At 27.8% G+C, this 26,869-nt stretch overlaps 1 protein-coding gene and 1 long non-coding RNA gene across 2 annotated transcripts in view; both read right to left on the reverse strand.

Moving 5' to 3' along the window:
- LOC127276712 (uncharacterized) overlaps positions 1–26,869 on the reverse strand; it is a 152,258-nt gene that overhangs the window by 80,740 nt on the left and 44,649 nt on the right. The window contains exon 5 of the long non-coding RNA XR_007842242.1: positions 19,614–19,669. This is a non-coding gene — a long non-coding RNA (uncharacterized LOC127276712). The remainder of the gene's footprint in view (positions 1–19,613; positions 19,670–26,869) is intronic.
- LOC127276709 (lysozyme-like) lies at positions 2,619–6,894 on the reverse strand. Its single transcript, XM_051297329.1, has 4 exons — positions 6,713–6,894; positions 3,642–3,839; positions 3,122–3,195; positions 2,619–2,913 (listed from the first exon to the last, which is right to left on the reverse strand). Exons 1-4 carry the CDS (start codon positions 6,768–6,770, stop codon positions 2,779–2,781), a joined length of 465 nt encoding a protein of 154 aa, XP_051153286.1. The 5' UTR covers positions 6,771–6,894; the 3' UTR covers positions 2,619–2,778.

Here is a 26,869-nt window from a genome sequence, read left to right on the forward strand (position 1 = left end):
GGGAATGTGAATGGAATATTCCATTAGATTTTGAAAATACTTTCAGGAATATTTTCTATTTTGTTATTTAAAGTACTTTTCATTAAAAAATAGTTCAAAAAAGAAATAAATATTCAACAACCTAAATAAATATTTTAATTTAAAAAAAGAAAGACGAATTTGAAAAAAAAACATTAAAAACAACAATGTGTAAATGAGGTTTGAATTTGTTTAAATATTTAATTTAATCGAGGATCTGAAACGTATAACTCAGTGTGCTCAAAGGGTTTTCGCGTAATGATATAAAACTTTAAAAGCAAAGAGTAGAAATTCGTTTTCGGTCTCTCTTTCTCTCTGTCTTTCTTTCTTTCTTTCTTTCTTTCTCATTCTAAATGTACGCTCGACGGACCTTTCTAGGGCGAGAACCTTTTTCATCTCACCTCCCCCTCATGGAAACCCTGATTCTATCTTTACCACTTTCCAGAATACAGAGGGCAGTGCCAAGATGAGACGAGGTCAGGAGTTTAGCAAGGATCGATGGAATAGTGGAACGAGACCAAACCTGTAATACGTCATGGTGAGAAAGTAGCTCGAGAAAATGAAAGAGATGAGAAAATGTGACAATGTCTAGAGAGAGCGTATACCAAAAATTATTATTGTTATTATTTTATTTTTAATCTTTTTTATTATTATTATTATTGTATTATTATTTTTTCTATTATTATTGAATCGCAATTTTTAATTAACAAAAAATATTATTGGAATATCTTACACAAAATAATGCAGAAATTCTACTAGGAATATTTCAAATCTTGGAATGTCTTTTCCATTAAAGACCTTCCAAAAACATTCCAAGGGATATTCCAAATATTGAAATTTCTTTTTATTTAAACACGTTCCAAAAATTTTTTAAGTAATATTCCAAATCTTGGTATTACTTCTTTTTCTAAGAACCTTCCAAAACATTCCAAAGGATATTACAAATTTTGGAATTATGCTCCAATAACAAGTAATACATTTACGTTCATAAAAAATTCCTCAAAATGTGTCTTAAGATAATTCAAACATTTCCCACTAATATTTCTACAATATTCCCCAATGAATTCCAATGGAATATTCTTTTTAAAAAATTCCTACAATTTCCAATATTCCCAAGGAATATTTCAGGAATTTAAATGGAATATTCCTTCACAAAATTCCAAAGGAATATTTTAGGAATGTAAATGGAATGATCCTTTAAAATATTCCCAATATTCCAAGGGAATATTTTAGGAATGTAAATGGAATATTCCTTCCAAATATTCCCGGAATGCAAATTAAATATTCCATAGGAAGGGGAATTTTTTTTTAAAGGAAAATTCCATAGGATTTCGCTGGAATTTTGTTGTTTGCACCTCTGTTTAAAAAGCCATTGCAAAAAAAATTTAAATTTCATTTCAAATAGAAAACGAAATTTCTTAACGGACTTTCACACAAAGTGTCTATGTGTATGTATATATAAATACATACACAATGGATTGTCAGATATAAAAATGATAAAAAACCATGAAAATTCTTTAGTAAAGCGGATTAAAGCTGTGCGCGAAGCTGGCGTAAATGAATTTTAATTTTCAAACTACTCACCTGCCTTCTGGGTTTTTCTACACGCGGTACTATACATATATATATATATACCCACACCATTGCGTCTCTTCTCGAACCCCGGGACACACCCCTTTAACCCTCAACTACCTCTTCACAAATATGGACTTTTTTTTCTTTTTTTTTCTTCTTTTTTTTCTTTCTTTTTTTTTTTTGTTCGTGGCCGACGGAAAAGGCGACAAGGGAACGCGCACACGTTATATTCGCCAAAGAGCTTGTCTTCTGGCGTTTATTTCCCCAGAGCAACATATTCTCGCCAGATTTCATCCGGTTCCTCGTCTCCTCGCGTCTACTATATCCTCTGACGTTCTTCACGAATGAGAGGGTAAAAAAAACTTATGCTCGCGAACATCAACGATCATATAAATGTGATAAATATACAAATTTTACTAAGGTCATTTTGTAAACTATTAACTTGACTTCAAGTGTTTTTCTAAAAAAAAAATACTCTTTTCAATAGCAAGGAATATCACATTCACTTTCCTGGAATATTTCATTACAATATTTTAAATATTCTATCCATATTTCGTGGAATATTAAAATATCTGACCTTTGGAAGGTTGCTTTGGAATATTGTTGGAATGTTCTACTGGAGCAATGTATGAATATTCAAATGGAATGTGGTAATATTCAATTGGAATATTATAGAAATATCTGTCTGGAATAATTTGTAAATATACAAATGGAATGTTGTAGGAATATTCTATTGGAAAATTGAAGGAATATCCAATTGGAATAATGTGTAAATATTCAAATGGAATGTAGAAATATCCCATTGTAATATTGAAGGAATATCCCATTGGAATAATATGTAAATATTATAATGGAATACAGGAATATTCCATTGGAATAATATGTAAATATTTAAATATGACGTTGGAATGTTCTATTGGAATTATGTTCTAATTCCATTGACATATTTCCAGTATTCCAATGAAATATTCCAAGAATTTAAATTGAATATTTCGTGAATGTATATAAAAATAAACGAATTGATATTTTACTAAAAAAATCATATTAGATTCATTTATTTTTAAAATTTTAACAATAAATTTTTTCTTAAAAAATATAATGTAGCGAAAAATGCATATTAACGAAAATGAATTTTACTTAATTAAATATTAATAAGACGATTTATTAATATTTATATATCTATGATTAGCCGAATGTTGCAGTACACTGTTTGTATGGTGTTTCATATGCTGGATCTAAGGGAGCAAAACATCCAAATCCACCATGACGATGAATTCGAGCATAATCATCACAATCAATTTTACCATCGCCATTGCAGTCCTTAAAAAATAAACAATTTAAAAGTTATTAAAATTATTAAATTAATAATTATTTAATTATTAATTATTACAATTATAACAGTAACAATAAATTAATAATAATAGTAATAATAAATATTTTTGTACTATTATTATTATTTGTATTATTATTTATAGAAATGAATAATAATTAATTTTATTTTATAAATAATATGAAGATTGGCGCATACTTGTCCATATTTAGCCATGTAACCTTGAACTGCTTGAGCGGCACAGAAAACGTCGTTGACACAATTTGCGAAAGCTGTAATCAAGTATTTATTAATTAAAAAAAGAATTTTAATAAAAAAAAAGTTATTTTTTCACACTGTTAAATTAAATTTATATTTAAGATTAATTTTAAAGAAAATTGTAGGAATATTTCTGTAAAATACTAAAGGAATATTTTGCAAGAATATTTTAAAAATATTCTAGAAATAATTTTTGAAAAAATTATTTAAATAAATTCGTCGTGATAGAATATTTTTTCAAAAATAAACTCTTGGAATATTTGTCGAGAATATTCTTGAAATATTCCTTGGAATATTACAGTAAAATATTCCAAGGAATATTTTACTGTAGAATATTCTTTGGAATATTATTGTAAAATATTCTTTGGAATATTACAGTAGAATATTCTTGGAAAATTTATTAATAATAAAATTTGTAAATTAAGAAAAAAAAAAGGAAGAGAAAAAAAAATTAAATTACCTTCTCCCGTGCTAGGTGATTCGTTGTTGAATGTCGGTTTTCCAGAATCAATCCAATAGGCCCGAGTTATTCGAAAAGGCCCACAAACTTCTCCATCACATTTGAGAGTTGTATTACAATTAGACGATGCTTCACAAATACATCCTAGACAAACCTGAGAAACAGGTTCTGCAGTAGGTTTCGATGGTTGCACTTGGCCTTTAATAATAAAAAAAATTTATTTGTTTGTTTAATACAATTTTGTTATATGTAATTTAAAAAAATACTTTCTTTTATCATATTAACAAATTATAATTTACAAAAAAATTAAATTAATAATTATTTAGTTTTTTATAATGAAAAATTGAAAACAGAGTGTTCTGGTTTAAAAAAAAAAATTATTCATTTACTTTTCTCTAGAGAAAGAGATATTGAAATACAATTTATTAAAGTGAGATATAATTTTTAATTTAAAATTCCGTTCAACTATAAAAACAACCGTCTCAAAAATTATAATACAAACTTGGAATTCATTATCTTTATAATATATAAAAATGAATTGGCTACGAAAACAAAATTTATAAGGAAATGTTAGACGTGACTACAATTTTAATCTTTCACTTTTTAGAATCATTTAATTTATATCATATATTTTTCAATATAGTAAGCATATTTTTATAAACAATCAAATTAATATTCCTGGAATATTTCATTGACAAATAAAATTTTTCATTTGGAATATTGTGGGAAGATTTATTTGGAATATAAATTAGGAATATTGCAGGAATTTTTATTTGGAATATTATAGAATTTTTTATTTGAAATATTGTAGGAATATTTATTTGGAATATAGTAGAAATATTAATTAGGAATATTGTAGAAATTTTTGTTTGGTTAATGTATGTAAAATATTCCAGTAATATTAATAGAATATTTTGTACTTTTGATGAAAAAAAAAATTAACTCAACAATTTTTTAGCATGAAAATAACAAAATACTCGCCCCACCCAAAAAAAAGTTGAATCTCATTTGCTTTTTTTTTTTATTTTTTTAGAAGATAAAAATTTAAATTAGAGAATGAAAAGAATGCAATTTTTTTTTGTTGGTCTTTAACAAAATTTGTTGTCCTTGAACTTGGCACAAGAACGCAAGTTGTGAATAGTGATCAAAATAGCAACAAACATCATCGAAACCGGATTCTTATCAGTAAATGATCACTGCACTATAATAAAAATGCAGAATTTTCAAATATATCGTGTAATGCATCCGGTCGATGAGACTTGTTTTGAATTAAAAAAAAAAAAAATGCTTTTTACACACATGACAAGTGATGGACAGCATTTCAATTTATTATTCATTGTTTATCTCAATTTATTGCTGGCTTTCTTAAATTCCTAATCTACACTGTTTATCAGTAATTATGATGTTAATTATTTACGGTTTTTTTCTACTTCTTCTTCATAATAAATATACATAGTTTTTAGCTATAAATTCAAACAAAATATAAATAAATTTTTTTTATTTGCATTATTTTATAGAAAATTAATGTTATAAAATTTTATTTTCTACTTTTCTGACCAATAAAAAAAACTTTTGCTTTACTTGAAAAAAATTTAATTAATTCAAAAGTAAATAAACCCCAATTATTTATTAAGTTAATTTTTTTTTAAAGTGAAAGATTTAAAATTATATTTCTTTAATATGTATATATATAATTATTGGATAATTATCTTTATACTTTGTTTAATAATATAGCGATAATAATTTATGTTTTTTTAAATAAAAAAAAATTATAATGTTATTATAATGATTAGTCATAAAAAATTCTGTGAATCAATAAAAAAAATAAAAGTTATGAAATCTTCATGTAAAATTTTTTCAAGGTAAGAAAAACATATAAGGAGACAATCCGAAGGTGTTATAATTCATGCATACAGTTATTTATATGTATATAAATATATATATAACAGTATTCAATTTAAATTTAATTATATAGAATATATTATAAATTTATTTCTGATTGAGAATCTCTTAAATAAATTGAAAGTAAATAATTTTTCATTATGGTAATTATTTAATAAATTTAATTATTTAATAAAAAATTTAAGTTTTGAAATATTCCAATTTAATTATTATTATTATTTTTCTTTCAATAATAAAGATAAATATTATTTTAAATTGAATTCTACAACTTTTCTTTGATATTTATATTCGTTTCACTATATTTGTTTCAATAATTAAGAAAACTGAACTTGAAAGTGAATCTTAAGAGACACGGTTTCGTTGAGGGCTTTGTAAACTTAAATTGAAAAATTGGATTAAATTTTATTAAAACTTATAATGAAACGTATTATAATAATATAAGAGAAAAAAAAATTAAATGAAAGAAGAGAATGGATTAAAAATTTTTTTTTTAAAAAAATTGCATTATATGTAGATTTTTACACAAAAGATTTTTTTAATTACCAAGAGTCATGAGAGCATTCACGTAAGAGAATTGTAATTGTGCGTATAGCCTTGACCGTCATAACTCTCTTTCTATGTATATATATATATATATATTTATATGTATAACTAATAAAAACATTCAAGGATCCTTAATTTTTTTAATTACACGGTTTAAGATAAAAAAATTTTTATTATTTTTTAATTTAAATTTTAAATAAACGAAAAATTAACTACTAACGTTTCATGAAAAATTATATCTCCTTTGTTTTCAATTTTCATTTTAAAAATTATTCTCATTGTTCTACACTCTATTTTTTTTATTGATTGTTTATTTATTATTTTTTACATTAGTTATTTTAAAAAATTTTTAAATTAATTTTTAGTTACTTTTAATTTTTAATTAATTGTTAATTATTATTAATTATTTTTATTACTTATAATTAATATTTTTTATTAATTATTATTATCAACTATTTTCATTAATTATTATTATTATTATTAATAATAATAATAATTATTATTATTATTTATTTTTTAGTTGTCTAAAAATGGTTATTATTACAACCCTATACAATAATTAACTTTCGGATACATTGTCTTGAGGTTTGTAATTATATTTTACAAAAGAATATCAAATTACTTACCGTAAACAAAGGGAACAAAAATGCACAAACACAATGTTAAAAAACGTAAAGTATCCATGTTTCACAATCAAGAAAAACAATAACGAACCGGGTTTTTTTTTTTAATTTTTTTTTTGTTTTATGCTAAAATATACTAATTACGAATCGTGTGCCTCGATTTGTACTCATCGATGGAAGTCGAGGCTGGACCTTTATATACATACGTGGTCTCAATGTCGAGGTACCGACCGAATAAGTGGGGAGTTCAAGAACATGTTCAGTGTGTGAATCACATACATAAAACTCACAAAGATCACTATATTTGTATTGGAATTTTGTTTTTTTTTTATATACTATATAGGAAAAAATAATGAATGATCAAATTTAGAAATTCCTATATACGATCATTCTTAACGGGAATCTAATATCTAAAAATATGCATCTTGTTTCAGTTTAAAGAAAAAAGTAAAAAAAAAATCATTCTTTTTTTTATGAAAGAGGATCTTCCTTTGTAAGATTCTGTGAAAATAGAATAATACTAAATTTTCGCAGAAATTTTAGCTAATGGATATTTTAAAAACACTTTTGTAAACAAATTTTTTTTATAATCACGTTCTGGAAATATTCCATTGCAACATTCCTTTGAAATATTCCCTTCACATTCTAAGAATTTTTCAGGAATATTTAACAGGAATGTTGAAAAAATATTCTATTAGAATATTACATTAATATAACATTAAAATATTAGAAAAATACTCCAATGAAATAATCCTATAATATTCTTAAAATATTCCAATAGAAAATTTGCATATTATTTCTAAAAATTCCCAATGAATTATTCCCACAATATAAGTAATTCAAATATTCCTACAATATTTTTCAATAGAATATTCATACAATATTCCTAAAATATTCCACACTCGATTATTCCTAAAATATTCCATTATAATGTTCATACAATATCTGAAAATACTACAATAAATTATTCCTAAAATATTCCTACAATATTCCAAAGGAATGTTTATACAATATTTCAAAAATATTCCAATCAATAATTCCTAAAATATTCCTATAATATTACAAGAGAATATTTCTATAACATTTCTAAAAATTCCGGTTGGATAATTCCTACAATATTCTCAATATATTCCTAAAATATTCCAATCGATTATTCTTAAAAGATTTATACAATATTCCTAAAATATTTTTACAAAAATTTCCGTTGGATTATTCCTAAAATATTCCAATTGAATATTAATAAAATATTCTAAAATACTCCAATCGATTATTCCTATAATATTCCTACAATATGACTAAAATATTACTAAAATATTCCAATCGATTATTCCTAAAGTATTCCTACAATATTCCAAAGGAATTTTCATACAATATTTCAAAAATATTTCAATCAATAATTCCTAAAATATTCCTATAATATTACAATAGAATATTTCTATATAACATTTCTAAAAATGTCCGTTGGATTATTCCTACAATATTCTCAATATACTCCTAAAATATTCCAATCGATTATTCTTAAAATATTTATATAATATTCCTAAAATATTTCTACAATATTCCTAAAATATTTCTACAAAATTCCAATAGAATATTTATAAAAGTTTCCGTTGAATTATTCAAAAAAAATACCAATAAAATATTAATAAAATATTCCAATCGATTATTCCCATAATATTCCTACAATATGCCCACAATATTACTAAAATATTCCAATCGATTATTCCTAAAGTATTCCTACAATATTCCTAAGATATTACTAAAATATTTCAAATCTACGTTTGAAGTTTGGACATTTTAATATTCCGGGAATAGAAATGGAATATTTCGAAGGAATGTTTGATAATGGAATATTCCAAGCTATTGGGATTAATAGTATGAGATTTTGGAGATGGCAAAAATCATTTTTCGCGAATGAGAATAGAATATATTTCGCATATATTGAAATCTGTTCACTCTAAAACTTTCTTATGCAGATTTGTCAAAAAGTGTCCGTCTATATACATATATCAAGTTGAAATCTTGAAATCCTAACAGACAAGAGTAAAAAAAGTGAATGAGTGAGAGTAACAGAGAGAAGGAGATACGTATGCGGAGGAGGTGAAGTGAACATGTGGTTACGACACGTCTGGGATCTTCAAAGATTTATCTTCCTAATGCGGGACCACCACGGCCGGCATATGCCAATAAACGAAGAAAGTTTGGTCATCGAGGACAGACGGAAAATCCAGATTGAACGAAGAGAGGATGAGAGAGAGAAATAGAGAAGAGTGTTTGTATATGTATGTATGTATGTGTGTGCAAGGGATAGAAAGATACGTAACAGAATCTGGAAACCTGTGAGGAGGTTTGAAACTTGGGCAATAATGCGTCCAAGTCAGTTCCAGCAGGTCGCGGATAGTTCGCGAAACTCGTATCGTTTCCACACGTATATACCTCGTTTCCAGTAATTCTTCAATTTACTTATTAACTTGTTTTTATACTTTGCGCACTTATTTTTCTTTTTATTTTCTATCAAAATGTTTCCTTTTCTTTTTATAACCCAACAGAACAAATTATTTCATTTCAATTCGTGGAATATTAGAAATATTTCAAAAGGAAATTTCTATTGAAACATAAAGAATATTCCAAAAATATTAAAATATCGAATCTTTAAAACGTTTATATGGAATATTATATATATTTGGAATATTTTTGAAATATTCCATTAAAAACATTCTAGAGATATTAAAGAAATATTCCATTGGAATATTGTATATATCTTTAAAATATTATAGAGATATTCCATTAAAACATTGCAGAGATATTAAAGAAATATTATATTGGAATGTATATATGGAATATTATAGAGATATTCTATTAAAACATTGTAGGGATATTGTTGGGATATTCCATTCCCATATTGTGGAAATATTCCATTGGAAATGTATTAAGAAGTTAGTAATTAGAAAATTAGGAATATTCCATTGGAATGATTAAAAAATATTCCTTTGGAATATTGTGGGAATATTCAAATGAAATTTGAAAATATTCCATTGGAATATTGAGATAATATTCCATTGGAATCGTATGGGATATCCCATTGTAATATTTTTAAAAATATTCTAGCCGAATAAAATTATAATTTTTAAGGAATATTAAATAGAAAATAATGTCTATATTTATATGTTATAAGAAACCCGAGAAGGTGCTCGCGTAGCATTGTCAAGTGTAAATAACTCCATCAGAACATTAATTCTCAGAGAATGGCAAAATCACCGACACTGTTCACACTTTGGTAGGAAGTGTTCATTCCGTTTATTCTACACGGCAGTAAAAGGCTTCCGGGTTGCTACCGCATTCTGAGAGGGAAACGAGGTACTTCCGGTGCTTCCGTAGACAAAGTTTCGTTGGGACGTCGCGTTGTCATTGTAGGACAACCCGCCCCAACAACTCGAAGGTCAAAAGGTAATAACTGTTAGATACACGTGTGTGCAGTGACCGCAATTCGTGAAATATTTGCGCAATAGTTGTATTTTTATAATGCATAAGAAATTTGACAAATATAAAAATATTCCATTGGAATATTTCAGGGAATATTATATAACTATTACATTGGAATATTTTAGAACTATTTTTGGAATAATCCAAGGGTAATTTTAAAAATATTATAAAATTATTCCATTGTAATATTTTAGGAATATTATATAACTATTACATTGGAATATTTTTGGAAAAATCCATCGGTAATTTTGGAAATATTATAAAAATATTCCATTGGAATATTTTAGGAATATTATATGACTATTACATTGGAATATTTTAGGAATATTTTTGGAATAATCCAACAGTAATTTTGGAAATATTATAAAAATATTCCATTGTAATATTTTAGAACTATTTTTGGAATAATCCAAGGGTAATTTTAAAAATATTATAAAATTATTCCATTGTAATATTTTAGGAATATTATATAACTATTACATTGGAATATTTTTGGAAAAATCCATCGGTAATTTTGGAAATATTATAAAAATATTCCATTGGAATATTTTAGGAATATTATATGACTATTTAATTGGAATATTTTTGGAAAAATCCATCGGTAATTTTGGAAATATTATAAAAATATTCCATTGGAATATTTTAGGAATATTATATGACTATTTAATTGGAATATTTTGTGTAGTTTTGAGAAGACAAAAACTAAGTCTGGATCTCGTTAACACTTTACGTAATGCACATCAATTTACTTCAGCCTGAGACCCTCCGAGGTGAATTAATGAAGGAGAATGGAAATTGCCTCAAAAAAAAAGGAAAAAAGAAAAAAAACAGACCAGGAAGATAAACATTCACCCATTTACCATTTTTTTTTCTGATTTCTAGATTTTGTTCAAGACGACATCTAATTACGTCTTCTAAATAAAAAATTGAATCCAATTTATAAATCTTATGCTACTCATTCAGTTAAAAGAATTTTTTTTTTTTTTTTAGAATTTTGTCGCAAATCTTCAAGAATTATTTCTTTACTTTATTCTTGAATGCAGAGAGAAAGTCTTCTTTTACATTAAAATCGAGACAATATTAATTGTATTTTAAATATATGAAAAAAGAAGGAAACTGTTTTAAATATTTTTTTAAAAAAAGGCCAAATAAATTTATATTACGAGTCTCAACATTTTTCTTCGATTAAAATAATTATAATTTCCATAACTTCCATAAATTATGTAAAATAGAAAAAGTGTTTTTTACTGTATATTATCAAAGTTATAAAAAATGTATTCTCCTTTGCATAAGAAAATAGAAACTTTTTTTATATAATAATTAAAAAAAAGAAAGTCACCTTAATTTGATTTAGTTTTTTGCCGGGAGTTTAAAAATTTACAAAACATTTTTCACAAAAATTTGAAATTCCATTTTGTTCGCAGATTTTTTTTTTGCATTAAAAAAACAGAGAGAAAGAAAAAAAAAGATTTAGAAGTAGGTGAAGAAAGATTCTTAACTTTTCACTGGGGGTTTTTTTTTTATTTCTCTCTAATAGCCCTAGACGGAGAGACAGGGGTCGGACATGCAAGAAAGGTTTGCAGCACAGTAACATACAAGAATGGTGGGGATTCTAGTCGATGTTTTCGTAAAGTAAGGCAAGTTGCTATATATATATTGTGTATGCACGTCCGAGCTTTCTCCTCACTTTCTGACTTCCGTATATATATATATATGTATATAGTCGCAGCTGCAAGCCGCAACAGCGGACCGCGTAGTTAATGTCCAGCGTCGTTGAATTTCAAATCGCGTCCCTGGGTAACACAGAACGGTTCACCACTGTTCCCATCGCGTGCACCGAGAATCCACAAGAGACCTTCCACAAAGGTTTAAGGACATAAGAGGTCACTCTGAGCAAAAAAAAAAAGAGAAAGAGAGAGAACATTCCAAGAAACTAAATCTCGCATTCTACCCCAAAAATTCAGGAATCACGTAACCTTCAAAATTTTAACAAATCCTCACCGTTGAATAGAGAAAGTGAATAAAAATGAAAAATATAAAAGTGGTTTTTACTACTGATGTCAAATTTTCAAGAAAATAAGTTTTGTCTGACTTAATCTGCATTCTACTACTGATTTAGATGAGATATTTCTGAAACATTGTGCGTCTGACTAAAAGAATCATTTACTACTGAAACCACTTAGACTAAAAATGAAGAATTTTAACCGTCTTACCGAAACTTTCTTCTACTACTAACACATACACAATATTCCAATGAAATATTCTCTTAATATTCCGAAAGAATATTTCTACAATGTTATAATGAAATCCAATAGAATATTACTATAATATTCCTACAATATTACAATGGAATATCCCTGTAATATTCCAATGAATATTCCTAAAATATTCCTGCAATGTTCCAATCGAGTATTTCTAAAATATTTCAACATAATATTTTTACAATTTTATAATAGAATATTCCTGTAAAATTCCAATAAAATATTCCTCTAATATTCCAATGGAATATTTCCACAGTATTCAAACAGAAAACTTCTACAATGTTCTAATGGAATATCTCTGTAATATTCCTACAGCAATCAAACAGAATATTCCTATAATATTCCAATGAAATATCTACAATATTCCAATGGAATATTCCTACAGTGTTTGAACATTAACATCATTAAATATAGAGTATGGAAATTTTTTTTTAAAGAATATATATAAACATTTTTAAAATATTAATTAGACACGAAAAATTCATGCACGAGGGTAAAACATTTTAGAAAAGCAAGAAGAAAAACATATAGCGCGAAAGGAGTACATATATATATATACCAGGATTAAAGGGAATGCGAGTGGCGACCTGGAAATAATGGCCATGACCACGATGAATAGTGGGTATTCACAGAGTAACAGGTATTTGCTCGAGTTTACCAAACCAGCGTAAATGAACTTATTAAGGTTTATTAAAATCTGAGAATGATGTTATATTTCTGTTAAGTTTAAATTGCATTTTAACGTTGAAAATAGATTTATATATACTTTATAAAAGAGGAGTGAAATAGGAGGATGGGTTTCTGTTTTGCCACGCCACAAACAACAATTTATACAAAGGCACAACTTTAATTGTCTAAAAGTTAAAAGTTATCGCGCCCGCACTCAAAACCTTGAAAATTAGTCAATTAAATTAACTAATTTCAATTTAAAACAATATATAATAGATAAAATTTATTGTCTTAGAAATTTTCCTCATATATTTGAGAAATGTAGAAAATTAATAATAATAATAATAATATCCATTCAATATTCCTATAATATTTCATAGGAATATCCCTACAATATTCCAATGGAATATTTTAATACTTCTACAATATTCCTACATAGTTCTAATGCAATATTCCTACAACATTCCTATAATATTTTAATGGAGTATCCTTATTATATTCCAATGAAATATTCCTACAATATTCCTACAGTGTTCCAATAGAATATTCCCACAATATTCCAAATAAAAATTTGTACAATAATCGTACAGTATTCCAATGGAATATTCCTTCAATATCTATACAATATTCGAATGGAATATTTCTATAATATTCCTACACTATTCCAAGAATATTAAAATCTCTGACCTGTGGAACGTTCCTTTGGATTAATTTTGGAATATTTAAATATTACGGGAATATTATCACAATATTCCAAAGGAACATTCCAAAGTTTGGACATTTTAAATAAAAGGAAAATATTTTTAAACAATTTTTCTCCAAGTCAGGAATAATTGTAAATGAAAAATTGTGAATTTTCTGTGAATTCTAAATATATAAATATAATATTACAAATGACGAATTAGAGACGGAGAAATATACACGCAAATCGTTTCGCACTTTTTTGAATTTAATTTTACGAATCCTGTCAACGCTAAATGTATAGTCATCTCGAGAGAAACGAGAAATAATTTTCCTTTCCCTGTTTTCTTTCATCTACTGACTCTTTGCTTTAATACTGTGTGCGCCGCGGGTTTTCGCAAGGAATGGAAACTACTCTATATATATAATTTCATCTTCTGCATGCCTTGCACGAGCTATGAATTATTTTTCTCGTCCATATTCTATATATATATGTATATACAACTAACGTTTTCTCATTCTCGATCTTTTCCTTCACATTCTTTATTTATACAATATGATCTTTTTCTTTTAACGCAAAAAAAAAGAAAAAAGTGCTTAACAGAAAAAGAATTTCTTTAATTTATCAAAATATTCGATAACTCGTTTCATTTATACATATATATAATATATTGCTATTCTTGCACATTCTATTTTTCGGAAAAAGCTAATTTTGGAAAATAAAGTAATATAAAATAGATTTTATTCAGACATTCGGGAAATTTTTACTTAAAAAAAAAAAAACCCCCAAAATACTTTTCATTAATAACTAATTCTTCTGTATTAACAAAAAGTGTGAAAATATAAATTTTTTTTCATGATTTTAATCAAATATTTAAGAATCAAAAAATATATTTTTTCGTTCCATTTAGTCCAATTTTGATTTCAATAAATTAATCATAAAAAATTAAAATTGAAAAATTTTTTTAAAAAATTTCCACGTGAATAGACGACAAAAATATTATATTTATTTATAAATATCTGTTCTTAAAAAGATTTTTTCACAAAAATTTAAAAGTTTAAAAACTTTATAAAACTAAAATTAAAATAAGTATAAAACTTTTATTTAATTTTCCACCTAATTCTATATAATAATTATTATTACGTTCCACAAAAATAAAAACAGCTGTAAAGTGTTTAGAAAGACGCAGTAGAATCATAAATATTTAATATAAAAGTGATGAGAAATTTTTTTTTAAAATTATATTGTTAAAATTGAAATCATTTCTCTTTTTTTTTTTGCACAGATTGGACTTAAAACTTTCAGCTTTATTTTCGCTTCATTTAAAGTTTTCGCAAGTATATCCCTAAAGTATTATATCGGCTAAACTAATTCTCCCCAGTAGACAGGAGAATTGGCTACTACACATACTGAGTCTTAAGAATACAAAGAGAGAGAGAGAGAGAGACATGTCTGGTCACACTTTGTTGAAAATGTGAAGAGAGCAATGTAGTTGTGAATGTATGACACGAGATAATAGCCATAATGCATACCACACAGGGTCGACGTAGGGAATGGATGCCTTTGGCTTTACGACACCCAATGGTGCTGTTCCAAGGGGTTCCAAGATGGCAAGGGTCATATAAGCAGACAACAGCATAACCCCAGTTGTTGGTCATGATTATAAAATATGTAATCCACAGACTATTTTTTTTAAATTGCTATTGTCGTCTAAATTAATGATTAATTATTATTCTCGAATTAACTAAGAGTTTATAAATTATTATTAGCTCTTCTTTTTGTAACACAACTAATTTCCCTTTTTTCTTTATAAAAAACCGATTTTTCCTTGGGGAATTCAACTTTATTTTACAAGAAAATTTGCCGAACTTAGCCAAATTTACCCTAACTTAACTTGCCTTAAACTAACTTAACCTAAATTTATTTGTCTTAACATAACCTCCAAATCTAATCTAACTTACCCTTCGTTAGCTTAAACTAACTTAATTTAACCTTAACCTAACCTAATTTAACCTCATTTGCTTTTAACCTTAACTTTTAATTACCAGTATAGGAAAAATTACAATAATTCGCAAACGCAAAAAAAGAGGAAAAAATTAAAATATTCATAAATTTAGAATATTCTTGTGTTTCTTGGATTATATATTATACATTTATGGGAGAATATTGTGCGTGCGTGTGTATGCCAAAACTGTATATGGGATGGATGTTTTGGCAGCTATGGCTAATGGTAATCGATCGAGTTGAACCAGTGATTAGCGTGTAATCGAATAAGGTCGAACGATCGTCGATTAGCGATAACCGATAGGCATTTTGCTATGTAACCGATAAATTGGTACACATGCGCGATACATGGATTCTCATCCTCTCTTGAAGGCATTGAAATTATCCCTCTCGTCTGCCCCCTCTCAGATTATCGATTTGCACCTTGATTTTCGAAATTGCATTGTTTGAGAGACACTCTATTACTAAACTTAATCCCCGTCACAACTACAACGGAATATTATGATAATTATAATATTCTCAAAGTATTTTCAGATTTTCAAGATTCAGACTGTAGTGTCAAAAAAATAGAAATTTGAATTAAATATACGTTTCAAAAAATAGAAACTAGATAGAATACGTCTAGAAAACCTTTCTAAATAATCAATATAGGAACTAGATAGAAACTAGATAGAAACAAGATGGAAACTAGATAGAAACTAGATAGAAACTACACGGAAACTAGATAATAACTAGGTAAAACTAGATAGAAACAAGATGGAACTAGATAGAAACTAGATAGAAACTACACGGAAACTAAATAATAACTAGGTGAAAACTAGATAGAAACAAGATGGAACTAGATAGAAACTAGATAGAAACTACACGGAAACTAGATAATAACTAGGTGAAAACTAGATAGTAACAAGATGGAAACTAGATAATAACTAGATAGTATAATTTTCCTGGCCTTTCTAATTAATCTAGATAGTTTCTAAATAGTTTAACTATCTAAAAACTAGATAGTATAACTGTTCTGACCATTCACATTTCATATACTTTAAAGACTTATAATAAAGATTAAAAATATTCCTATTTTAAGAATATTATATTCTAACTACAAAAAAAAGAAATCAAAATAACAATCATATATCCTTAAATTTATAAAATACAAAATCTAATATAGATAAAAATTCTATTGAAAAGTAAAATACATTTTCATATAATCAAAAATGTAATAAATTTTCACCGATTTTATAATGAGATTTTTAAATAAAATTCACATAATTTTGCCATACACTAAAAGTCATTAAAATATTTCATGACTTTCTGGATTTTCCAGCATACAAAATGCGGTCATCCTATTATTTCAAATATATATGCTTAAATCTATATTGACCTGGTAATTAATTCAATTTATATTTAATCAAAAATAAATCTGCAATTCCATTTACTTGTATGTGAATGTATGTGTGTATGCAACGTCACATTGTATTCAACTCATTCAAACCTCGGTTCACTATTTTATCGAAATTTGTCTCTTTCAATGTATGTATATATTTCCGTATTATCCTGGGTTGTCATGTAACCCCAATGTCTGTGGTTTGAGTTTAGGAAACGTACAGAGAGAGAGCTTGTTATTCCATGCATCATATTTGGTGACAATTATTTTGTTACATTATATTTATATATAAAAAGGCCTCTATAAAATTATTTATATAATTTTAAAGAATGTATTCAATTATTTAAAAAATGTAATTTTATTACTAATTATATAAATTGACAAATTTTAATATAATTAAAAATATTTAATTTTAACTACAAATTTTGAAATTCAAATCCCAAATTTCCTACTTTAATTATTGATATTATTAATATAATAGAAATAAATAATTTATTAGTGTTCTAATATTTGATAAAAATTGTATTTTACATATTTGATAAAGATAAAATAATGAAATATTTGTCAATTTAAAAATTATTAAAATAATTCTTCATTATATGATTCATAATAATTTTAATTTAGAATAATGTTTCAACATGTCTATGAATTTTAAACATTGTCATAATGAAAGAGTTTTATTATCTATTATTAATGATATGTGAAATAAATTAATAAAAATGAAATTTAATTATAATATAACAGAACATGAATGACGGATTTGAAAATTATGATGAATGCTGAGAATTTATATATGTTTTTTAAAAATTAATTTTGTAAACGTTAATTCATTTAAAAAAAATTATTTTCATGCTATAATTTTTAATATTAAAATTAACTCCTTAAATTATATTTTTTAATAATTTTCAAGTATTTTATTATAATTATATGTAAATATATCACAAATTTATCACCAACAAGATCACTAGTATAGCAACACGGATTCTGTCGCACTTACCGACTAAGGTCGGTAATGCAGTATAGTCGGTAATGTAGTCGGTAACTTTATTAATTGAAATTCTGTCCCACTTACCAATAGAAGTCGGTAATGTAGTATTGTCGGTAAAGTAGTAGCTAACCTTTTTCATTAAAATTCCTTTTATTTATTCATTAAATCTATCAGAAAATTATAGGTGGAATTGAGAAATTAGAGGCACCAGAAATAAATGATCATCTTTTACATGAAGAAAAAAAAATTCTTGAAACAAAAAGGATAAAATTGAAGTTAGCAGATATAATTAGCGACATTAAGAAGACAATACCCTCGAGGAAAAAAAGATCAAACGATTATCCAATAGTGAATCGACATGGTATATACACGCAGTAGAAAATATGTTGAAAAAAGTGGATTGGGATAAGTGCGGCTGACAAACGAGCAGATTATTCACGGTTGAAGAGTTCTGGACAGTGAGTTAAGTGAATTCTCCTCTCTATCTCTCTTTCTCTTTCTATCCACAGTCCTTTATCACTGAGCGCGAGTATCTATTATAAAAGAATAAATCCGGGCTATGGCTGCAAAAGTCCTTTGTAAACTCGATGAACCAATTTCATCAACCTTATACTCTGTCATTACGTATAATATCGTCTTATCCCTTATCCCCCTTCTAGACTCCTTCCCTTATTCTCTCTCTTTCTCTCTTTCTCTCTCTTGCTATACCGCTCTTTTCGCTTTGATAAGAGTTCGGGGTCGTCTTATCGTTACTACATATAATATCTCTGAAAAACCGTCCAGGATCGATGTCATCCTATGGCAATTACTACCTTCGCTGGGAGGATGCGAGACGGATCACGAGACGGGAGTTACGACTCCGGTGATCCTGCTTAATCAATCTTGTTCCTTGGATTTTCATTTACTGAGAGAGAGAAAGAGAGAAGAAGAAGAAGACTTTCTTTGGATAAGGCAACTTGATAAAAAGATGTCAGAAAGAGGCGGACTCTCCTAATAAAAAGAGTCAGAAAAATAAAACGAGTTAGAAAAACAAAAATCGAAAGTAGAATGAAAAAAGATCAAACTACTCAAGAGAGAGAGAGAAAATGCTTTTTTTAAATTCTTCTTCTATTTCCAGAACCATTATTAATTTAGAAAAAAGTCCATTAAACATGGAAATAAGAAAATTAATTTTTTAAATAAATGAGATAACGTTCTGTATTCTAAGTTTGGAATATTCAAGAGGCAAAAAATTATATTCTCCAACACTTATTCGTAGTGGTAGGTCGGTCAACGTTCTCAATTTGCGTGTGTCGAATCCGGGTTTGAATCCCGGTATCCCCAAAATATTTTTCCGTTTAATTACTTGCAGTAAGCTTGGCAACCTTTCTAAGGTAATCTTGCCGCATGCTTTTGTGCTATCGAGGCTATTAATAAGTTATAAATAAAAAACTTACCCTCTGCCTTTTGTAGGAATAGTTGCAATCTACTTCGGATTCTGCCTCTTTGCGATCTGAAAAAAAAACAATTTATATTGTATATTCAAAAAATTTTAAATTGATCAAATAATATGTAAATTCAATTCGTAAATAATTCTATAAAAAAAATTAATTAATTAAAATATCGTTTAGCAAGAAACATAATCGTAAAATATCTAAATTAGTGACAAGACCCATTCCTCAATCTACAAGAAAAAAGGACTCAGTTAAAATGTGATAAAAAGGAAAAGGCTTCTAATTCAAGTGAATTGAGAGTCAGTTCACATTCAATATAATCGATCTTATTTGCAAGTGAATCAGAATTCGCAGAGTGTGTTGTGAAGAAGGATGGGATTGTGACGCATTCAAACTAAAAGGAAGAGAAATGGAAAGGGTTAATTTTCCTCCTTCCTTTTTTTTCACCTTTGCCAATTCTCCTTTAACACGATTTATATATCTCATCCTCTTTAGCATTCTCATCCATACACCTTTACTTCAAGAGATCCAACTCACTCTCTTTCGTCTCTCACTCCCATGCGAAAACCACAGTGACCTCGAAAACGTTTTCCTTTAACTCACTATTTCTCAAACCATGTTCAACAAGGTTTTCCCCAACGAAGAATTTCCTGCCTGTAAGCTAAAAGCCTCCTCCTACTCCTCTTACTTCTCTTTTCACTCGAGAAAACGCCGCCGCCCTTTTTGTACTTGACGTGTCGTCTTCGTGTTGTAACCGCGCTTTAACCGACAACAGTGTTGCGCGTTAAACAAATACTGTCGCTCCCCTAAATCTCAAAAGCCCGTGTTGCTAATTTTCCAAAGCAATATGATTAAAATTTTCCTTAAAGGAGATAAACTCAAAGAGAATGTGTTTAAAATTCCAAGATTAATAAATTAATATAAGAAAATTGAAAAAATAAAACATATTTGCGTTAGAATTATTATTTTTATTTTCTATTTGACAGAATTTCTAATAAGCCGTTATATTTATTTTATTTAGAATTTTAAGAGTCCTCTATCTATGAACTGTCGATAAAGTAGATTGAGCGCGAAAGTACGATTTAAATTTCCCGCGCAATCTACTTTATCGACAGTTCATAGATGGAGAACTCAACAAAAAGAAATTAGATTCGATAAATTGAAAATTCGGTTAAAATAAAAGAAAAACAATCCATCAAAATAAAAAATTGCGATATTAAGAGCAATTTTCATAAAATCGTAAATTATTCCTATATTATATAAAATAATTACAAATTTAGATTAGCAATTTAGTAATAAAATACGCCTTAATTAAAATTTTCAATTAACTTTAATATTTTAAATATTGAAAGACCGATATTAATTTTCTTATCGACAGTTTTAATTTCAGAATATTTTTTTTTTTTAATTACATATTATAATTACCCTACTGGCAATATTACTAAAAGCGATAATATCTTTCATTATTAAAACAGAAGAGTATTAAAAATACAAAGTTGACGGTTATATATTAAAAAAGTTCTTTCTCATTATAAAGATATCTTAAAATATCTTTTCTTTAATGTAATTATTTTAGGACGAAAAAAAAACGATTATCTATTTTTTAAAATTAGATGAAATTTAAGTGGCTACAATTTGTCGTAGTCTTCTCGAGAACTCCTTTACTTTTTTTTATATATATATATATTTTTACGTTCTTTTTTTTATTTTCTCTTATTTTCCAAGCTTCTACAAAGTTTATCGAGCGGCACATTTTTAAGACACATCAAGCTATCAGAGAGAGGTAGTTCGTTAGCGACCAGGTGTTCGCCTGTATATTCGAGTAAAGCCAGCGTAAATACTCTTTTAATGCAAACATCACGTTCAAGACTTACCACACAATCAACTCAAATAATAAAAATAATAAATAAAAAAATTATTTTAATACTTTGAAAATAAAGAAAAATAAATATTAACCTAATTATTTTTGTTAAAGGACCTGAAACCAAAATTCTAAAAAAAAAATTGAAACGTTTGAAAATGATTTTTACTACTGATACCAAAACAGATTCTGATCTTGACTAAATACCTACAGTCGATAACTACTCGGTCGGTAATGCAAATTTCTACCTTATCAACAGCGGTAAAGTAGAAAGTCAGTCGTTAAAGTAGGGAACTATTTTGTTACTGTTTTCGGTCGGTAATGTAGATGTCTACATTATCGACAGCAGTAAAGTAGAAAGTCTGTCACTAAGGTAGGGAACTGTTTTACCGACATCCCTTGAAGTAAAATGGTTTTAAAAATTTATTGACAAAAAAAATGTTATATAAGAAGTGTGTTATTAAAAATTTGATTTTAACTTAAAAGTAAGATTGATTTTCATAACATTTAAAAGATAGATTTATCGCAGGTAATTTTAAAGGAATCAATTTGCAAATAGAACAAAAAGTTGGCCTTCTTGTTCTTATTCTTCACAAAATTATGACAAAACTTTCTTAAAAGAGAAGGAAGAGAAGAATGAAAAGAGGTGTGCGATCGATATTTCCTGTTGGAGAGATATCGGACCAGGGTCTTATAAGATTTGAGAGTCCAGGCACGTTCTGGAAAACGGGAATTCCATTGAAACTCACTTCGGCTCCTTAAAAGGAGGATGAAGGGAAAAAGGGGAGTGGGCGAGTGGAAAAGAGGGAGGGTCGAATACCCAAAGACGGAGATTGTCCGGCACGCTTCTCAGGGAAGACTCATGACGCCCATTAATTGCTCCATTCTTCCGTCTGAGTTGTCGGCCATGAATTTCCAAGTGAGCCCGTAATTCGTAAGGAACGAATTCGACGTCGTTTGCGTTCCAGAATCACGGAAGAAGAACGATATTCGATCTTGACATGGTACTAAAAGAAGATGTGTATGTTCTACCCTACAACATATTTTTCTTCATACTAATAAAAAAAGATTTAAAAACTTCTTGAAAATTAGAATCCAAATAAGTAAACTGCAAACAGAATAAGTTGACTTATTCAGAAACTAATTATTTAAATTCATAAAAAAAAGGTGCCGAAATTTATTACTCTCATCATTGCATAATAAATCCTCATGGAAATAATTTGCCCAAAAAGTCTTTTCGGTAAAGTCAATTTTCCCCAACTGTATAGTTTCGTTTTCAATTAAATCCTTTTGGAAACGTATAATAAAATGCATTTAATTTGAAAGACCATTTCCAATTTGACGCGATTCACTCTCTCTCTTTCTCTCTCAATTTAATTAAAAGCCGAGACCTTATCCAAATTATCGTTTTTTTTCACCTGGTATTTGTTTTTTCTTTCTCTTTTTTATTTTTGTTGAGCACCAGGTTTGATTTACAAGACTGAGAATTGGAACGAGAGCGTTACATCGTTGTGAAACTCAGCTGAGCAGGTTGGAAACGTGCTTAATTTTCATCGTGTCGATTTTCTCCCAAAGCGAATTATATCGGCGCTAACCATGTTTGTCGCTTCCACCAAAGCTTCGCTCTAGGCTGTTTGTGCCTGTACACACCGTCGATATATCCATTAGTAACTCTATACTTAAATGCAGCACCGCACCAGCAGCAGCGATAGCAATGCCATGCCGGTTGTTCGATACATCTCTCTCTCTCTCTCTCTCTCTCTCTACCTGTTTGCTTTCACTCTCCAATGGATACCAATGTCCGCTCTTCACCCCCAAACAGAATAGTGTGTATACATACGATTCCTGGTGTCCCTCAGGGCAGATATTCGCAATGGAATTGCTGTTTAGAGTATATACAGTCCTATACTCACCAAACTATCTCCTGCTTAAATGTATGTCATTATCAATATAGGCAACTGGAATGATGATCATCAATCTTTTTCATCCAAAACTATTTAATTTTGAAAATAATTTCAAAATTACTTCTGATTTCATTTGGAACTATGTTCCCTTCTACGTAAACCAATTTAATGCTGCTGGTGATTCAAAACAAATATAGCAATCAACATAAGTAGTATACCTAGGCCAGTTCTGCGCGACTTACCATCAGTCGGTAAGATAGATCGCGTTGCTACCGACCGAGGGTTTGAATCCAGATTAAATTACCATATATTAGTAATGCAGATTTTCTGCAGTTACCATCAGTCGGTAAGGTAGATCGCGTTGATACCGGCGGAGAGTTTGAATCCGGGCTAAGTTATCATAAATTGGCAATGCAAATTTTCTGCTGTTACCATCAATCGGTAAGGTAGATCGCGTTGTTACTGACGGACGGTTTGAATCCGGGCTAAGTTATCATAGATTGGTAATACAGATTTTCTGCAGTTACCATCAGTCAATAATGTAGATTTCTGTAAATGGTATTTTACCATTGGTTGATATGAGAGTTACCGTCAGGAAAAAAAGTACTTTCAGAAAACTTTGTTAAATAAGATGCAATTTTTATATTTAAAAGTAGTATATATATTTTTGAATAATGTATGAATTTTTTTCCTTTATATACTTGATTGGGTTGATAAATGCAAATTTTTTTCAAAAAAAAAAGTCTTGAGAATTTTTTTATTTATTCTTATTTCATCAAGAGAGGATTTTTTTTTTTTTTTTGGAATCAAGAAACATATTTTTTCAAAAAAAAAATATTTCCTCAAGATTGAAACGTATTTTAAAGTAGTTCATTCACACTTGAGAAGAGTGTTAAGGAGTTTATATTTCCAAGTTTGCCCCTTCAGGCGTAGGCGTTTTACTGACTTTTATTAATTCACCTAGATGTATATATGTATAGTATATATGCAAATTCTGGTATATCTTCTTTAATGTAGGCGGAGGTCGAGCGTTAACCTATTTTCTTTTTTTTTTTATTCCTAATATCAAGGCGCAGTACGTTTTACTAAGCACTCGATGTTTTAGATAATGCAGGGTAGAAATAATTGCGATTCACGATAAAGAAAGTAATTTTGAATTCGATGACGTTAAATTATGCCATTGAAAAAATTTTTTTCATGAAAATTACTAATTTTTACTTTATACATTTTCTATGCGAGAAAGTATTTTGTAAAATTCCCAAAATCTAATTGCGTAAGAAATTTATTGTCACTGCCTAATTGTATGATAAACGAAAACTTGTGGGTTTTGTTGGAAACTGTGCGAATAAATTTTTTAAGTAAACAGTAAATATATATAAAGAGTAGTGACTTCCACTTCTGGAAATCGGTTGAGAGTTTGTAAAGGGGCGCTAAAATTGAGACAGGAAGTTGGAAATTTGCATTTTGCCGATGGCATACTATGTACAGTGTCAGATTGAAGGAACTATTCTATAGGTATATATTTACTTCAGTTGAGAGTAGTTGGAATTTTCAGATCGATATGACTAAATAGATCGTTCAACGAATCCGTTAAGGGAAGAGAGGGTTGTGAAGTTACAGTGGTTTTACGACTCAAAAAAGATTCACATTTGACCGACTTGTCTGTATTTTTAGCGTTCTCAGAATACAAGAATAATTCCTATTTTCATTTGCAGCTTTCTTTCTAACATTTTTCTCGGGTCAATATAGATGATTTTTCTTCCTAGGGGCAAAATACGAAATACAAAATAAAAAAATAAAAAATTTCTCTTATAGTACATTGCAGAAAAGTATACTTTTCTACATAATATGCAGCAAACTCACAAGAAACAGTACAGAAAAGTATACTTTTTTGCATCGTTTTGTAAAATTGTAAATCACAATCATAATTATAATTCATTTTCGGTTTAGTTCAAATACTAATTTTCTGGTGTATTGAACATTTTTGTAAGTGACAAATTAAACACTTCATGAACAAACAAAAAAAAAGATAATAAAAATAGTGTGTTTATTTAAAAAAAAAAAAAAACAAAAAAGAAAATTCTCTTTGATATATTGTTAAAGTCAAGAAAGCTGCAGCTGTCAAGGAAAAATAAATGGTCTTACGCTTGGGACAAGATTGGTACTGGGGAGAATAATAGTGTTTGGGAGTTTTCCTGGTAATTTCGCGCGTAAAACTGAGGTGTTGGCAAACAATAAATAAATCTGACGGAAGTAGTGGAAGGATCACGGATGAGAGGACTATATGCGTTGGATGGAAACAGAATTAAATGGTCTCAAGATTCCCTGTGGTTTTTTGCACTCGGCTTGATCCGTTAGAAACTCTCTCTTTCATTCTGTTTTCTTTTCTCTTCTTTTTGAAAACTTCGTCTAACTTGCCATCATGCCAAGCGCGAAATTACAGCGTCGCCTTTACGTCTTTATCTATATTCGTTTTTGTCGTTTAACCACGACCCCATGTGGCCCTTGTAATTTTTGTTTTTTTTTCCCCCCTACCTAACGAACAAACAAATTAATTTCATGTTAATTTTCACAAACTCATATAACATTTCTTTATAATTAAAGATTTTTTATTTTAAAAATTAAATTACTACTATAATAAGTTTATCTCAGTTTAGAAAAGAATTCCGTTTCCAAAAAAAAATAAATAAAAATTTTTGTATATAAATTAAAGCAAACATTATTTGATTAAACAAATCGCATAAATTGTTTAATGTCACACCGAACATTATTATTTGAATTTTCAAGGGAAAAAAAAGGGCTCAATAATTTATGTGTTAAAATCAATTGTCAACAATATTTCACTGTCAGCGAGCGATCTAAAATAATTTTTCCCCGAGTTTAACGAATGAAATATTTATGAAATTCACTTCTGTGCTTTATGCTTTTTTTTTGCAATTTTTATTGGGAAGTGATTATATCAATAAATCAAAACACCAATAAACTGAATCGTGCTAACCGTACAGAATCGTATTTTTGTCTTTCCAGTCTCGTACGTCTCTCCTTCCTAACATTAGCGATAATCTCGTTATTTTCTTTGGTAAACTGAGAAAAACCAAGTATGATGAAGATGTTCACGTATATAGTTATAAAGAATTGCAGTTGCCCTGATTTTTGTCGTCTATTTAATTTTTTTGTTTTTTTCTTTTCTCAAAATTCCACTAAATTTTTTTCAAAAATTGTTATTTTTATTTATTTGTGAAAAAAAACATGAGAATAATATAATTTAAATAAATAATGCATTCAATTTTTTCATGGTACCCAAAAATTTTTGTTATAAATTTATAAAGAAAATGAAAAAAAAGAGAGAGAGAGAGAGATCCCATTAGATTTTTATTTCTAAATTCAATTTTAAATAATAAATGTGAAACAACGTTATGGCGAGAGAAAGACATTAAAGTTTGATGAAAAAAGTTTTGAAATGAAAAATTGTAAAAATATTATATAAAGTCCCA

This window comes from Leptopilina boulardi, unplaced genomic scaffold, assembly GCF_019393585.1.
Source record: "Leptopilina boulardi isolate dan_hultmark-lab unplaced genomic scaffold, ZJU_Lbou_2.1 LbouV2_151, whole genome shotgun sequence".
Lineage (NCBI taxonomy): Eukaryota > Metazoa > Arthropoda > Insecta > Hymenoptera > Figitidae > Leptopilina > Leptopilina boulardi.